The 18,754-nt window shown below is 38.0% G+C and overlaps 1 protein-coding gene across 4 annotated transcripts in view; it reads left to right on the forward strand.

Annotated features, from left to right (window-relative positions):
• Nucleotides 1-18,754, forward strand: part of p130CAS (Serine_rich_CAS and FAT-like_CAS_C domain-containing protein p130CAS) — a 198,331-nt gene that overhangs the window by 141,969 nt on the left and 37,608 nt on the right. For all 4 annotated transcript variants that reach the window (XM_089096927.1, XM_089096925.1, XM_089096924.1 and 1 more), the window contains exon 5: nt 11,640-11,715. In XM_089096927.1, the coding sequence (XP_088953053.1) occupies nt 11,640-11,715 (76 nt within the window). The remainder of the gene's footprint in view (nt 1-11,639; nt 11,716-18,754) is intronic.

The following is an 18,754-nucleotide window of genomic DNA, read 5'->3' on the forward strand; positions in this document are numbered from 1 at the left end:
CTCTACAGTACGATCTAACACACAGGAATAAATGTGATTACACGCCTCAAAATTAAACTGTTATTTAACCAACACACGTACACATGATTTTTTTTTTACGGTGAATTTTTTATTATTATACTTTATGCTTTAGCCCCACCACCCTAATGTGTCACTTCTCTTTGTCTTATCTCACGCTAAGCTGAAAGAAACTAACGAAAAAAAACGGTTCTATAATACGTCAATGAATGAACAACTTGAGTGATAGTGGATTTATCATACAAGTACCAAAATTGTCAACTTTCTAGCTTTTTTGGAAGAGTGCTACATTTTATTCTAAGAGAAAGAGCTAAGTGACTCTACACTGCACATAGGATTTTCTATGATGAGTGGTCAAGGTACGTTACGTGAAGTTTAGCGTTTTTTACTTAAGCAAGTCGTTCGCACTAGGTCGACATAATAACAATTCAAACTATCATAATCATCGTCTAAGATCATCACAGTCATCGTGAGCAAACTTTTCAGAGTTAATTATGCGGAATGGAGATTTGAGGTCTGAGCGAGCCTGCAAAGGCTTTCAAGGAAAAATCTTTTAAATTTGTCTCTCAAATTATTCATTGCTGATTCAGAAATTCCAATTCCTTTCTACTATACTGACTTTTCCATAACATTACATAAACTTGCATAAAGTAAATTTTATGTCAAGCTCAATTCTACCTGCCACTACGTACGTCATGGGCACAATTTGCTCCGTTAGTTTGGACAATATATCGTAGAGTCTTACGTTATGCGCGGGTGAAAGATTCACACTTGCATACTTAGTGTAAGCATCATTAGAGTATGCCACGGAATCTTCGGTACGTTAGGGCCATTCGATACCTTAAAAATCATTTTGCGAGCCTCATCGTCGGCTTGCGAACCAGAGGAGAATGAGATGGTTTGGCCACACAATGCGCAGACCAGATGACCGAGTAACCAAAAGATGCCTCAAATGTCAACCACTACCGGCACGGAAGAAGAGAACAGGAGGCCAAAAGAAGACGCGGCTCGCGACAGTAAAGCTTGACCTGGAGCCAGTCGGAGGGTTCAGAAAATAGGGTCGTCGTTGGGATCGTCAGTAGCTGGAGATCGTAGAGCCTGCCACCCTCAAGAAAAACATCTGAAAGGAGACATGTTGATGTCTGCTGCACGCCACGATGAGTCTAGATGTGGCTTGACCGTGCAACAAGTACAGCGTCGGCTGACCGTCTCAAAACCAAAGGGCCTGTTAGTGAGTTTCCCAACAACATAGGAAACTCCCAAAGCTTGTATATTGCTCAAAACAAATTTCCTTAAAATTTTGGTATGGGATCTTGAATGTGTAAACAGCTCAAGAAGCTAACGAGAGACTACTTTAAAATGAAGAAAAATATAATTTTTTACTACTTTTCAAGGAAAACGTTGTCTCCCAATGTACCCACAGCATAAATAATACATCTCCTTCGTCGAAAAGGTTTTCAATCAAAGCGGGTAGTACCACGGCGAACTCCCAAAGCTGTCAAATTGCTCAAATGATATTTCCTTTGATCAGATTATGATGGATTTCCTAGCAGGTATGCTAAGACATTTTTAAGAGACTGCCCTTGCCCGAATTTCAAAAAGAGTTTTACCCAGTTTAATATATATATATATATATATATATATATATATATATATATATATATATATATATATATATATATATATATATATATATATATATATATATATATATATATATATATATATTCCGCCTCCAAATAATTTAATTATCATTAAGTTCGATTATAGTAGTAACCCCCGGGCACAAGCGCATCCCTAGGGACTACTCCTTTCTTACATAGGTTCAACGGCACAAGAAGAAGGTTTAACAGCGCATCCCTCTTTTGGCGACTGGGTGTCACAATTCTATGCAAATTCCCACCCCTGGCAAGATTCCCAGGATTCCAGCTTTATTTTATATGATTACTTGGAGTGTGGTTGGTATAAGACACAATTTTTAATAATATGGGGAGGTCCTAGCTCCTCGCACGTGTTTCTAGATGGCGAGATTCCTGTCCAGGAAAGATTTGGCATGTCCAGACATGATTCCCAGATGTTTCAACTACCTGGAATATGGTCGGGATAATAGGGAAATAAACAAGGGGAGCTCTTAACCCCTCGCACCTGCACAACACAGTCACCAGTTCTGTTAAAGGGAACACACTTGGCAAGACACAATTACACCCCCTCTGGACTCCAATGACGTCATACGACACGCCCTGTTTCAAACGGACAGGTCTAATATGCCTGACGCAATTTTATTTAACTTTGCGAAGGGAGCCCATGGGGGAATCCCCGCTTATAACGTAACGAGAGCACAAACTTTACGTAATTATTGTGCAACACTATCACGTAATACTTTTTTTCGCCCGAAATGCCCAAAGCGTTTTTTTCATTAACTTAATGGCGGCACAAACTTTATGTATGGTCAGCGCATCTTACCCATGGACGGCGGATCCATCACTGCCAGATAATACCATTTCGACATTAGCCCCTTTGACGTCACAGGTGTTCCATAGCAAGTGCCGTTATTTTTCAATGCACCAGCAACACTAGACGTGAGCCCGGAGAGTATTGATTTTCAGAGACCATTTCTGAGGAGCTGTTTATACAAAGGGGAAATGTATCCTTTCTTTATATGGGATATTAGATTTCACACTATCGCGACAATATGCCCCCCCTCTCTAGCATATAATTTTGGAGATATGAGGTTGATATTAGATTCAAATTTAAGACATATTAAGAGCTTTTAAGGAAAATATCCATTTCTTTGAGTACCTGTTAGATTTTCACCTCTTCTATGGGAAAAATTCCTTAATGTCGCCACTGTAACTTTTAAGCTTTAGTTCACCCCACAATAAATTTTCATGACAACCCCCCCCCCACCCTGACAACACATCATCTCCGCCAAGACATTTTTCAAACATTTCTTATTAAAAATTATGTCTTTAAATCCCGTGATTCAAGTTTTTTGCAACCCAAGCCAATCATGATGTCCAAAAATACTCCACACCACCATGGCATTTCACCCATGTGGCACCAGCATCCTCCCGCACCCTCTGGGTGACCTGATATTAGCGATAAATTTAAACCATATTAAGAGATTTCTTTGAAGGACTTTTAACGAAATGCACCGTTTCATTGAGTATTGTTAGATTTCACTCACCCTCTAGAGACAAATTCATTTAACACCTCCCACCTTATCTTAGCTCTAAAGGAAACTAGTCAATGACAATGCATACCACCTTGGTAAACTATGGATGATATTAAACACCCCCATGACATAGCTATCGGAAGGGTGGGGTTAAACAGAGGTTTAGTTGAACTACTAGGGTTTAGTTATGTTGTACTAGGTTGATACACTTGTGGGTATAAATGCAACATGCATCCCCTTTGGATTTATTGAGAGTCCAAGCTAAAAGTTAAAGGTTCTAGAATCTCTGAAAATCTAAAGGAATATTGAATCTCCTGTTTCAGAGGCGGTGATACCGTATGAGGCATGTTCATTTCTAAAAGCTACTGCTAATGCTATAAAATAAACTGATAACATTGACATTTATTTTAGCCAAAAAGACTGTGTCTCTTCAGTACATGGGTTTTCAAGCGAATCATGGTATAAAAGTATCATTCTAGTAAACGGAATGCCGAAAAGCTAAAAATTAAATGTTTTAGAACTAGTATAAATCTATTTAAATATTGAATCTCCTGTATCAGAGGGGGGAATGCCATCAACCCATAATCTATGCAAGTCCGGTGACGCTCCCCCTCTCCTGGAGTCCTCTCCCTTCGTTTATCCTTGAATTACGCATGCTATTGCTTATATTTTATCCTTTTACAAGCCAAAATAATGTTTAAAAATTGTATTTATTATCAAAACGCCCTCTGAAAATGAATTCTAGGTGGGGGGGGACCTATTGTTAGAATATTGCTAAATACCCATAAATTTATCTCAATAGAAAAAAAGGGTATTTCCTTACCATAAATAAAAGTTCAAATAGGGATAAAATCCTTTTAATAGACAGCGATGATGATAAGAGGGATAGAAATTCACAAAAAAATACCATATATTTCGGTCACATATGCAGTGACCGTCATCAGTAGTAAAACGATGACGGTCACTGTATATGTGACCGAAATATCTGGTATTTTTTGTGAATTTCTATCACTGTTATCATCATCACTGTCTATTAAAAGGATTTTATCCCTATTTGAACTCTTATTTATCGTCATGGAAAGGCAGTGTGGTCTCCGAAATTATCTACGTGGTATTTCCTTAAAAGTATTTCAATAATACCTCTTAATATGGTTTAAATATACCACTAATATCAGGTCACCCGGGAAGGGGGGGGGTCTGTTGCCATATGCTGATGGATGGGGGTAATGCCATGGCGGTGTGGAGTGATTTGTGGGATATCGTGATAGGGCTGGGTTGCAAAAACTTTAATTACGGGATTTATAAGCATAATTTTTATTAGGAAATGCCTGAAAGATGTCTTGGGGAGATGTAGCGATGTTATGGGGATGTATAATATCCTCCATAATTTACCAGGGTGGTATGCATTGTCATTGACTAGTATACTCTAGAGCTTAAAGATAAGGTGGGAGATGTTAAATGATATTTTCACTAGAGGGGGATTGAAACCTAACAATACTCAATGAAACGTTGCATTTCGTTAAAAGTCCTTCAAAGAAATCTCTTAATATGGTTTAAATGTATCACTAATATCAGGTTACCTAGTGGATGGGATGGGGGGGAGCTGGTGGCACATGGGTGAAATGTCATGGCGGTGTACAGTATTTTATGGGGCATCATGATTGGCTTGGGTTGCAAAAAACTTGAATCACGGGATTTAAGGTCATAATTTTTTATAGGAAATGTCTGAAAAATGTCTTGGTGGAGATGAGGTGTTGTCAGGGTGGGGGGGGGGGGTCATGTAATGTCATTATGGGGTGAACAACAGCTTAAAAGTTAGGGTTAAAAGTTACAGTATTAAGGATTAACATTAAGGATTTTTTCCCATGGAAGAGGTGAAAATCTAACAGGTATTCAAAGAAATGGATATTTTCCTTAAAAGCTCTTAATGTGTCTTTAATTTGCACCTTATATCAACCTTATTCCTCCGGTATTGCATTCTAGAGGGGGGGCGTATTGTCACGATAGTGTGAAATCTAATATCCCACATAAAGAAAGGATACATTTCCCCTTTGTATAAACACCTTGTCAGAAACTGTCTCTGAAAATAAATACTCTCGGGGTTCGCATCTAATGTTGCAGGTGCATTGAAAAATAACGGCGCTTGCTATGGAACACCTGTGACGTCAAAGGGGCTATCGTTATTTACTGAAAGTATTTCTCTAATACAGAATATAGAGTGTCTTCTTAGTTCACTCGGTTAGAGCGCGTTCCATTGGAAAAGAATGACCTTTCGAGTCCTGGCAGGGTCAAGAACTCTAGTGTAAACCTCTTTTTAGTTCTTTCCATATACCCTTATTGTATTGGCAGATGTAATGGTTTCCGTAAATTCCAAAGATAGACGATAAACGTTGGTCCATGGTCTTTATTAAATAACGTGAGAATACACATAGAGAAGATAAGGTAGCACAAGAACAACTAGCTACAACGGAGGCGAAAGATGGACAGCCTTTAGAAATGAGCCAAGAATGTAACTTTCTTGGAACAGAAGTTCCAGCTATTGGTTGTTCAACCATGCCTGGGAACGGACCCTTTCCCAAGACTAGCTTTAGTTCCAAAAGCCCCCCCTGGACTGTTCTCGTTGAAATATACATGTCCAAATCTCTAACAAACGAGACACCAGAAAAAGCCTTCTCGAAATTATGTTCCAAATACTTTACAGATTCTCCCCCCTGTTTTAAGTTAAACTTCCCAAATTTGGCTTATCCCCTGCTCGTTAAACCCTCAAACTTTAATTGAATTCAAAACATTCAATACCCTTCCCAAATTATTCACTTCTCACCTACTACCATTCTTCAGCATAAACTAGTAAAGAATTACATAATATAAACACTACACAATACTTGCATAAGTAAAAATTTACATAGTATAAACGAACCACACCAATAACAGTAGTCGGAAACTGGATATTTTAACACTTCATTTTTCTTTGTATACTTTAAAATAGACTTGTTCCCCATACCCCTGAATTTGATGAGGACAAGCAAAGTTGGGATTATGTATAAACTTTGAATTAGGGCAAAAGGAATGACCGGGAAAGGATAATTAATCCTGAAAATACCAGCGACAGATAAATGAAATTGCAGAAACTCTAAAAATCATACCATGCAGCAATGACGTTAAGATATTATTCCCAATAAAATCCTCGGGGTTTTATTGCTGCGGAACGCCTCGGTTTAGACCTATTTGGTTTTTCTCTACTAACTAGTGGTTCGACAAATGGCAGTACTACTGTTGATATCTCTACATAACTATTAGCGCTACGCATTAAAACCATTCCGTGAGGCATCAACCTCATCCCACTGGACCTCAAAACCAGCTCCCTTTTCCTGGGTATCCAAACCGCCCTGCGAGGAATCAGTACCATTTCGCAGTGCAACAAAAAAAATCATCCCGTGAGGCATCAGTACCATCCCACGGGACCTCAAACCCAGCTCCCTTTTCCTGGGCAGCCAAACCGCCCTGCGAGGCATCAGGACCATCTCGCAGTGCAACAAAAAAACATCCCGTGAGGCCGCAGGACCAGCCCACTGGACCTCATACCCCGCTCCTTTTTCTTGGGTATTCAACCCACCCGGCGAGGAATCAGTGCAACAAAAAAAAACCCATCCCGAGAGGCATCAGTACCATCCCACGGGACCTCAAAACCAGCCCCCTTTTCCTGGGTATCCAAGCCGCCCTGCGAGGCATCAGTACCATCTCGCAGTGCAACAAAAAAAATCATACCGTGAGGCATCAGTACCATCCCACGGGACCTCAAAACCAGCTCCCTTTTCCTGGGCAGCCAAACCGCCCTGCGAGGAATCAGTACCATCTCGCAGTGCAACAAAAAAACCATCCCGTGAGGCATCAGTACCATCCCACGGGACCTCAAAACCAGCTCCCTTTTCCTGGGTAGCCAAACCGCCCTGCGAGGCATCAGTACCATCTCGCAGTGCAACAAAAAAAAACCCATCCCGTGAGGCATCAGTACCATCCCACGGGACCTCAAAACCAGCTCCCTTTCCATGGGTAGCCAAACTGCCCTGCGAGGAATCAGTACCATCTCGCAGTGCCTTCTCATTATCATTGAGTCCAAATTTCACCCTCGTCAGCGCAGAAAGAAATTCATCGGAAAAAGAAGACGTGTCTCCTTTCCCCCCTATCTGTTCTATCTGTTCATATTGTATTGCAACCTTATACGCATCACCTAAACAAAAAAAAAATCTGCACTATTCTCTAACAAATACCGTTTGTAGGACGGTCTGATCCACTCCTTGAATAAATTTAGATCAAATCTTCCAAGAACTACACCATCATCCCTGGCTTCTAAGGACACCCTACATGACCTTCCAAATTTTTGCATCCTTCTATAGAATAGATATACCCTTTCATCCTTAAATTGAGCCACGCCTACAAACTCTGCAACCATTTTGCCTACTATTTTGTCTGGTGTAAATACTGCAAGTAATCCACCTTTTAAACTTGACAAATTTATAATCGTGGGATCCAGATTCCCAAAAAAGGAGCGAAACAAACCATGGGCCAAAAATGTCGCAAAGCTTTTAAATCAGACCAATTTAACAACAACTGAAATTTTTGTAACTTTGCAACAAACTCAATTTTTGTAACTTTGTAACAAATTTTGTAACAAACTTAATTATTTTTCCACTTTCTGACTTTGTGAGTGGCATTATTACTAAAAAAAGGGTCAATTAGCGATCCTATTACTTGGGACTGTTGAGGCTGTTCTATTGGAGGATTAATTGGGGTGGTGCTCAGGGAGTTGGAGGGTTTGTTGGGACCCATGTCTTGATCTTTTAAAGGTAATCATAAAGTTCATCTTGATCGAAATCAGGATCATTTGAGTCAAATAAAAGAGGTGGAACTATGCCATTTATCCTTCACTGTCTTACAAAATCAAAAGCAACCTTTTTGTTATATCCAATTTCCACAGGATCAAGTATAGGAATAAAAACTGACATTTTGAGATCAAAATTTGAAAAAGCAATTACTCTAAAAATTTAAATGTTGGTTTTAAACACAATTCTTTAATTACGGACGCTAGATTTTGGGCAATTAACTTCACTTCTAACAACAAGGGTCTAATAAAATTTACTGGGTTGGTTAACCGCGTTAAATCACTTACGAAAGGTCGTCTGTCTTACATCCAATTGCAGTTGGTCTCAATTAAATCACTAGCGTCAAATGGAGTCACAATTGAGAATTAATTTTCGATTATCGACTTCACAATGTTAAATTTTGTTTGGAAACTGTCAAATGTAGATCACACGTCGACTGTATAAAATCAGGTAAAAAAAAAACACCAAACGTAGAATGGCTAAGTGAAGGTAGAAATCAACCGGAGACTTTCGGTTGTAGAAATTTGAATTAGTATGTAGAAACTATCGCGAGGAAATCCATATTAAGCATTGTGTAACAGCCTATTTCAAAATGTTCATTTAAAAGAAAGTGTTTCTCAAGAAGGCGCTTTGAATAGAAAAAAGTTCAATACCTCGTAACATTTCGATGCCTTTTTATCAGTCTTTTGTAGTATTTGCCGTTCAATATCACAAGCAATTTTGGTAGCGGGCGAAATAGCTCTTCAATATGTTGCCAGTATGTAGCGTAAGATGTCGTAAGTACTTATAACGGTCACTCAAATGTCACTTGGAGGTTTTCCCCTAGTGATATATGCTCCACTAGTCTTAACCGCTTGCCACCACTCTGTAAAACCTCCCTGCGAGGCATCAGTAAACCTCTATTTAGTTCTTTCCATATGCCCTTTTATATTGGTAGATGTGATGGTTTACGTAAATTCCAAAGATAGACGATAAACGTTGGTACATGGTCTTTATTAAATAACGTGAGAATACACATAGAGAAAATAAGGTAGCACAAGAACAACTAGCTACGACGGAGGCGAAAGATGGACTGCCTTTAGAACTGAGCCAAGAATATAACTTTCCTGGAACAGAAGTTCTAGCTATTGGTTGTTCAACCATGCCTGGGAACGGACCCTTTCCCACGACTAGCTTTAGTCCCAAAAGCCCCCCATGGACTGTTCTCGTTGACATATACATGGCCAAATCTCTAAGAAACGAGACACCAGAAAAAGCCTTCTCGAATTTATGTTCCAAATACTTTACAATAGAAAAAAGAAAAAAAGGAAAAAATATGGGTGTTTCGAGCGAAAAATGAAACGCCGAAAAAGAAAATGTCTTGAGGCTTTTGGGCGAAAATATCAAAATGGTATTATCTGGCACTGATGGATGCAAGATGCGCTGACCTTACTTTAAGTGTGTACCGCCATTAAGTTAATGAAAAAAAAACGCTTCGGAGGCTCCGGCCAAAAAAAAGTATTACGTGACATTGCTGCACAATAATTACGTAAGGTGTGTTCTCTCGTTACGTTACTAGCGGGGTTTCCCCCATGGGTTCCTGTCGCTAAGTTACATAAGATTATGTCAAGAATATTAGACGTGTCCGTTTGAAACGGGGTAAGTCGTATGATGTCATTGGAGTCCAGAGGGGTGTGACATGAAGTCTTACCAAGTGTGTTCCCTTTAATAGGACTGGTAACTGCGTTGTGCAGGTGCGAGGGGTTAAGAGCTCCCCGTGTGTATTTCCCTATTAACCCGACCACATTCCAGGTAATTGAAACATCTGGGAATCTTGTCTGGACATGCCAAATCTTGCCTGGACAGGAATCTCGTCATCTAGAAACAACTACGAGGGGCTAGGAGCTCTCCATATTATTAAAATTCTTGGGAATCTTTCCAGGGGTGGGAATTTGCATAGAATTCTGACACCTGGTCGCCAAAAGAGGGAAGCGCTGTTAAACCTTCTTCTTGCACCATCGAAACCGTGGAAGAAAGGAGTAGACCCTAGGGATGCGATTGGTGTGCCTGAGGGGTTACTACTGATAATCTCTATCTCCAGCACAAAACAGAAGAAGTTAATTGATTTTCCAGGAAAGTATGTGTGTTTTTTGTTATTTTTTTCATTTATTCAGATCTTATTGAATCGCTACGTTATGGAAAGACCACCCAATCAATTTTAAATAGTTTGACCACACACAAAAAATTATAATGACCATATTGAACAATTTTTGAGCCACCGCATCACATTAAAAGAAAATCACTCAGCTTGAGAAAATTCCCTGTTAATTAAAAGAACGAAAAAGGCTGAAAACCAAGCCTTTCCCAGTTTCCTATATACGGTAGAGTTGCAGTTTTTATTGAGAATTTTGCTGACGATATTACACAACACAAGATTGTCGTCAAGCCAAAATCAGCTCAACTACGCACATTCTTCTATTCCAAAAAGGGATAGAAATTGAAGCGAATACATCTTGCACTGGCATCTCGGATAAACACCTGATCCAAGCTACTAAAAAAATCCCATTTTTCGAAGCATTCAAAGTGTTTTTTTTTTTTTTAACTGCTAAAATAATCAATTTACTACTACCACTAACTACTAACAAGTCACATCAACAGCAAACCGCCTGGAACAGAGCCACGCACGCTCCTCCTTCATCCCAATCTATTTAAAGCCTCCCTCTTTGCACCCTCCCAGGAAGTTCCCGTTCCCCTTAAATCTTTCTTTATGATATCCCCTCCGACCGGAGACGACTTGCTTTCCGTTTAGCCCTAGTCGGTTGTCCAAAATGGTCATCTCAGGGGCGGATCTAGAGCAAAATCTTGGGGGAGGCCGAATGTGATAAGGGCGCCAATGAGCAAAATCTTGGGGGGAGGCTAATATGGCAAAGATGCCAATGATTGACCAAATTGACAAATTTATTCTAAAAAAAAATCAGTAAAAATAGAATAAAACAGGATAAGAGGGCATCAGAAAAAATCTAGGAGGGCCAGGGTCCCCCTCCCCTGGATCCGCCAGTGGGCCATCTCAACCTTTCTCTCATTGCATCCCCAGAAAGCAGGATTGAACCACACTTTTAGTAGAGCCTACTGTTTGAAATATGGTCAGTCACCCGGGTACCCAGAACAGTCCCTATGCAATTTCTCTGGAAAACATCTGGCAAATATTCATCCGTTTTTCGGAGCACCCATGCTTCAGAACCCTATTTAATCACTGCCCATCACTGTAGCTTCCAATATCCTAATCTTGGTTTGCAGATTTATCTTCCTATTCTTCACAACTTTTTCAACTTGGAAAAAACACCCCGAGCCTTGGCTATTTTACCTTTAACATATTCACTGCTCTCGCCGTCTTGAATTCGCTGACAAAAATTGAAGGAGGACATTTCGCATTATTCGTATGCGAATTTTCATTGAATTCAATGGGAGTTATGAATGACTAGTTATGAATGACAAACCAATAATGTGAAAGCGGAAATGACCACTAAAGATTTTAAATCAACTACGTGTCGGCGAAGCTTTGGCTTTCTCATGATTTTAATTTCCAGGTTCCCATGAAGCAACAGAGGGCGTAAATCTACCAGACTATGATGTTCCGAGAAGTCGTCAGGCTGTTGACCAAGGGTAAGAAATAATCCTTTTTGTAAGACAGCCCTTGTTTCGTATAAGCGCTAATGGATGCTTCCTAATTCACACTTCTGTAAAACTGCTGCTACTAGAGCATTAAGAGGAAGCGCTTGAGCCCTAATTGAAAATATTATATATATATATATATATATATATATATATATATATATATATATATATATATATATATATATATATATATATATATATATATATATATATATATATATATATATATATATATATATATATATATATATATATATACATATATATATATATATTTATTCAGTTGTCATTGTCATTTGCCTACGATGCATGTAATTTGGTCGTCTAAAATTGAAACACATTACATGAGTTTTTTTATGATTTTGAATTGTATACACCATACAGCGTTATCGACCTTACTGTTTCTGTTATAGCTCCTAAAGATTTAAAAAATACCTACATATTTCTGTTTAGATTTTGCAGAAAATTTAACCTGGTTGAACCATGAATACAGCCAGGAGAGGCTCTGTAGGGTCCAAGCCCCCTCCTGCTCCTCAGTAAGGGGGGGTCAAAATTATGGTCAAGGCTTGTACAAAGAATAAGGAAACAAAAACTGTAAATAAAAATGTATAGAGCAGTGAGCGGACATTCACTATAAGACTATTCTCAAAGGACTCGTTTCCCTGTTTCTATTTTTTAGTTTTATTTCTTTTTTTGATGCAGGTTTAACCCCCATAATTATAACCTCAAAGCACGTTTTTCTTTGGCTTAAGGGTCCTTGGAACAAATTTATGACCCCTCCCTTCTTTGGGCCTTGATTAAGCCTATTGTTTAAGCCTGTGGTGCCATATGTGACCTACCTTAAAAGAACGAAAACGCATATGGAAAATAGAAAAAAAAACTATATAGAAGAAGAAAATATTCCCGTATATGTAAAGCAGCAGGCCTACTATACATATTTATAAGGTTTTATCGGCTAAAAAGGGATAGGCAGGCAAGGTAAACTTTAAATAGCATAATTTTTTAGTGTTAGGGAACTAGTTGGACAAGTTTCAATGCGTCACAAACGTCATTATTTTCTACTCACGAGGCCGACATCGGTATAAAACGCCCTACATTTGCTAAAAGACGTCATTGGGTTGTACCCGGGAGATGCAAAATCTGTGAAATTACATTTTTGGTAAGATTTTTTTTTTCTGGTGGAGAATGCTTCAAACTAACCTTTGAGACAAATCCAGAACTTATACTGAAATGCTTTTGACCAGAGTTACTATTTACAGCAGTTCGCTGACGTTTCTTTTAGCCACAGTGTAAATATATTAACAGTATCGAAAAGTTTCTTCAGAAATTAGACAGATCAAAGCGCACAGAAGAAGAAAATCCCTTTGCGTCACAGCAATAGGTTCAGTTGCTACCGGCATCCAATCGCTAAACATTTGTCATTGTGCCTGCGCGAAGGCGGAGTCATGAAGAAAGGTCAAGACTGATGTATACCAAATTCTTTAATGGAGAGAATGAACTTTTACTACTGCTAATATATTTATACTTTTCTTTAAGCACTAACATGAAAGGAGGAACGTGACAGAAAATAGCGTCAAGAATGACTGTTGTAACTTCTGTATTGTTATTAATGTTCAATTAAAAAAAGGTGGTTAATAAAATAAGAAAAAGCTGCTTTGATTGGCGGATTACTATAACAATAATTATTATTATTCAATTACCCACAATCGGCGGAAGATTACGGTAGAGCAAAAAAAAAGAAAAAAACTGAGCACACAAAGATATGGAATCTCTTAGATTACCGCTGGAGAAAAACGTCGTCTGTTCGGTGCCGCTTTTACCACTGATTTTTCACTTATGCTCGACCACAGTTTAATTCGGTTCGGCTCATATACTTTTTTAGACGAGAATTTCGCTACCCCTTAGGAATAAACAGTAAGACTTTGCGTATCTAAAGTAGCATTTCTTGATTTTATCTGTGAGTAGACGCAACTTAACGGCTAGGTAGGGGCACACCGCATGAGTTTGGCAAACCGAATAATAATTATTATAAACACTTTTTTTTATTTTTTTCATTGTTTAAAGCTGTTGAAATATAGTTATCTGCTATAGACCTACCATACCCATCTCAGAAAATCCATGGTTCTAGTCCCCTCTTCCAAAAATAACTGAGTTGGCATTCGTACATTCTGTTAGATACTTTTTTTTGCATTTCATGTTGACTAGCTGTAATTGCTCGCTCATCTTTTGAAAAATGGCGTGATGAGACTCTGCAAAGACAGTAAAAAAAACATGATGAAATTTGATAGCTTAAAATTACATTACATGCTGCTGATTCTTTCCTTTACATGATGCTTGCCTTTAAGGTGTTTTTTTTTTTTTTCTTAAAAAGATATGTATTTTTGTTTCGAATCACATAAATTTTTTATTCCTATTTTTGATTCCAAATGTGTAAAGTTTGTTAAGTTTAATGTTACCTATCAAAAGCTTAGAGTCCGAGAAAATTTGCCCGATTTTTGAAAACGGGGGAAACAAACCTAAAAAGTTAAGCGATCGGGATGAAAGTTGCACCATTAGATTCAGCATATCAGAGGTTTCAGAGGTTTAAAGTTTTTTTTGGCAATTGCAAAATGTAGTTTTGCAACTATGTCCTTGGGAATGACATAACCCCCATAGTCCCTGGGAAAGGGGTTGTAAGTTAAGCAATTTGCGCATTGGTCGCACATTGTATTTGTCATTGGGAAAAATAGGAACATTTTTTGGGGTATTATCTGCAGGGGGAATTTTTCACGGGAAGAATTTTCCGTGGCGAGGGAAGTTTCCGGGGGAATTTTTAAGGGGAAATTTTATACCGGAAGAAGGGGAGGGGTTTTCCTGTCATGATTTTGAAAGACGGTGAGAAATTACCTAAAAAATATCTTTTTTCAAGCGAAATCAAAGAGCAATATTAAAACATAAAACGAACTGAAACTATTCTATATATGAAGGGAGCTGCCCTTTCCTCAACCCTCGCTCTTTATGCTAAAATTTGATATTTTGTCACAGTTTTTTAAGAAAGACTGCTTAAACACAAGAGCCGTTGAGTTTGAACGAGATATACTTTTAAAGAACTTCAAGACTTTAGCGTAAAGAGCAAGGGTCGAGGAATGGTCAACCCCCGTCATATACGAAATAATTTCTGTTTTACTTAAGTTTTAATGTTGCTCCTTACTTTCAGTTGAAAACAATGTACCTTTCCTATAATAAACTAGTAATAATAGTTACCATATAATGGACTCGAATAATAGATACTATTACTGAGTTTTTTTTTAACACGTTTGTAAATTTTTGGTTACTATGGGCTGTGGTTTGTTCTTTACAAAACGAAAATATCGTAAAGAAGAGAGAAACGAGAATAATAACATCCAGTGAAAAACAGAAGAGAACTTTGCAAATATTTCGGTCGAGACCTCCCCTCAACCGTCCTCAGTGAGGAATAATACTAAAAAATACAGATAAAAGTTCAAAGGACAATATAAAAACCAAACCTCAAAACAAAGACGGAAACTAGGCTTGTTCTTTACTATGCTGCAGCTATCGCTGCAACCATGATCATTCTCCACTAAAAGACTTCTGAGATTTGAACCTCTAAGCCCCACAGTCCAAAGTCTGTAAAAATTAGTCCAAGAGAGGGAGTTAAAACATCAAAAACCGTATTTTAAGGCTGACAAGGGTTGGAATTCTTCATGTAAATTTTTAAGGAAGTAACGGCCTATCATCCCCGTCTTCATGTATGATCCAAAATTGGCCAGGATCAAACAGTTCATGGTAACGAACTGTAGGTAAGGAGCGGCCCGGCTCAATAGTAACCGAAACTCTAAAAAACGGAATACCAATAGGCACATCAAAAGAATCAGATTTTAAAGCTAATTTCAAATATATAAAATTTATCAAATTTAGTGTTACCTATCAAAAGTTATGCGCCTGAGAAAATTTTCCTTATTTTCGAACAAAGGGGGAAACAACCCTTAAAAGTTATAGAACTTTAATGAAAATCACACCATCAAATTCAGAGTATCAGATAACACTACGATAGAGGTTTCAAGCTCCTATCTGCAAAAATGTGTAATTTTGTATTTTTGTCAGAAGAAAGATCACGGATGCGTGTTAATTTGTTTGTTTGTTGTTTTTTCCCCAGGGGTGATCGTATCGATCCAGTAGTCCTAGATTATCGTGAGAGGGCTCATTCAAACGGAAATTAAAATTTCTAGTGTCTTTTTAAGTGACCAAGAAAATTGGAGGGCAACTTTGCCCCCTCCCACGCTCATTTTTTCCTGAAGTTACCCAATCAAAATTTTAAGATAGCCATTTTGTTCAACATAGTCGAAACTTTAATAAATATGTCTTTGAGGATGACTTAATCCCCCACAGTTTCTGGGGGAAGGGCTGCAAGTTTTATGAACTTTGCCCATTGTTTACATGTAGTATTGGTTAATGGGAAGTATACAGACGTTTTCAGGAGGTATTTCTTTCTGGTAAGGGGGAGGGGGTCAGAGGAGGGGGTTATGGGGGAGGATCCTTCCATGCAGGATGTTTCCTTGGGGAAGGGACATTTCTATGAAGGGGGTGACGGATTTCCCAGCATTATTTAGAAAACGATCAGAAATTAAATAAAAAAAAAACTAGTTTTTTCAACTGAAAGTAAGAAGCAACATTAAAAATTAAAACGAGCAGAAGTTATTACGTATATGAGGGGGTTCGGCCCCTAGTCAATACCTGGCTCTTTACGCTAATTTTTCTTTTTACTACTTTCCAAAGAGCTATCTATTCTAATTAACCGGCCTTTGTGATTCAGGGGTTTGTGATTCGAACAAAATTCGAACTTTAACGTAAAGAGTGAGGTATTGACTTGGGGGGGAACTCCCTAATATACGTAATAAAAACATACGAATATAGAAGTTCGTTACCTAAGTTAATTCGTAAGTTACGCCAGAACAAAATTTCGAAAAAACCATTTAGCCAACAAAGGTAAAATTAATATGCAATTTCGCTTTAATTATTCATGTACGGTGACCCAAAATCAATACTGCATTAATTCAAGAAATTTCAGAAATTAAATAAAAAAACAAGTTTTTTAAACTAAAAGTAAGGAGCGACATTAAAACTTAAAACGAACAGAAATTATTCCGTGTATGAAGGAGGCTGTCCCCTCCTCAACGCCTCGCTCTTTACGCTAAAGTTTGACTCTGTCTCACAACTTTATTTTTTAAAACAGTAAAAAACTTTAGCGTAAAGAGGGAGGTGTTGAGGAGGGAACAGCCCCTTTCATATACGGAATAATTTATGTTCGTTTTAAGTTTTAATGTTGATCTTTACTTTCAGTTTAAAAAGACTTGTTTTTTTTATTTAATTAAGTGTAAAGATATGTATTTCCGTGTTAAAGTTTTCTTTACCTAGTTTTGGATAGAGTTTTACAATATTGTTTTTGTTAGTTGGGTGGCTGATTTTTCTCTGTTGAGTATATTAATTTTTATTGGTTTAAACTTAGTTTGAATTAAGTTCTGATGGTTTAAATTATTTTCTTTCGGTTGATTTTTTGGTCATCCATCTAGGGTCAAATGAAAAGTAGGCCGTTCCCGAATGGGGTCGGAACAGGTCATAAGGAAGAATTTCTGGAAATCAGAACTTCATAGGAGGTTGTGAAGAGCGAGGCTCTTAATTGGTTGTGAGCCACATACGCAAGAGTATGTGCAGCTCTGTTAGCCTGAGGCGACAAGGTGTTGCAGTGAGTTGGACTAGTAGTAGTAGTAAAATTTTGCGCGGGTTTGATTCACAAGCTGATATTTGTGGGAACCTAATTTTATGCTTGTTTTATGCATTTTTCTTACATCGGCTCCAGTTTTTTTTCTTTTTTTTTCTTTTTTCATTATATAGCATGATTTTTGGCACCATTAAAAAGGATGATATGACACTAGTCTGCAATTTAAGTTTTTAAATGATTAATCATATCCTTAAAAGACTTCAAAGATGATGTTCTGGCGATTATATCTTATGAGAGATTATTCCAGATGTCAACTGGTCATTAAATAAACCTGCTTGAAAAATATTTCTATCTGCAAGTTTCCTGGTGGAGGCAATCTGATTGCCCCCATTTTCTTCGGAACAATGTCCTCAAAAGCAATGCATGTATTTTCGTAGAATATATTTCCATTTACATAGTTGCCAGCTGAAACACTTCTGAAGTGACTGAGGAGGATTTTCAGAACTGTCGCCTACTTTCTAGGGCTATGATAAGAGAACGGTTGAGAAGAAAAAGACGCGTTTTGCGGATGAAGGATGAGAAATTACCAAAGATCGTCCTTTCCGGCCATCCATCTAGGGCCAAACGAGAAGCAGGTCATCTCCGAACGGTGTGAGAAAACGTCGTAAAAAAGGAAATAAAAGGAAATTGGAACCTCTTGGGAAGGCGTAAAGAGGGAAGCTTTGAATAGACTGGGATGAAAGAGGAGCGTGTCCAGCTATGTTGGCCTCAATCTGTAGGGTGCTGCAGTTTGTTTGTAATAGTTGGAGTAGTGTTGCCTGAAGCTGATATCCTTAAGGCTCGACTTTTAAAAGCGTAAGCGTGGCACAATATGAGCCTGGTACCTCAGAAAAAAGAGGATAAACACACTAAATAATGAATCCTGGCGGACATAAATTTTGAATTGGGCAACCTGAGAGAAGGTTTTTGCAATGAATGATACAGTAAATATTTATAGGACCTGATTTTTTTTTTTTTTTTTTTTTTTTTTTTTTTTTTTTTTTTGTCTCTTACCTTAACTCTGAATTTTGCAAATTAGCACATTTTAAGCAAAAAAAAAAGAAAAAGAAAGAAGTTGATTTGGTGGAAAATATAGAATTAAATCTTAATTGCTGCTTCGATACGATCGTCTTATAGTGGAGGGTAGGTTTCTTCGTGGGGCATAATTGAAAACGCAGAGTTGTGGAGCCATATCGGGCAAGAAAAACATGTCTCAACTCAAGATGTGATAATCATTTATATTGTAGAAAAGAAATTTGTATGTGGAAT

This window comes from Artemia sp. Qi Xiang Cuo, chromosome 11 (genome assembly GCF_049724085.1).
Source record: "Artemia sp. Qi Xiang Cuo chromosome 11, ASM4972408v1, whole genome shotgun sequence".
Classification (NCBI taxonomy): domain Eukaryota; kingdom Metazoa; phylum Arthropoda; class Branchiopoda; order Anostraca; family Artemiidae; genus Artemia; species Artemia sp. Qi Xiang Cuo.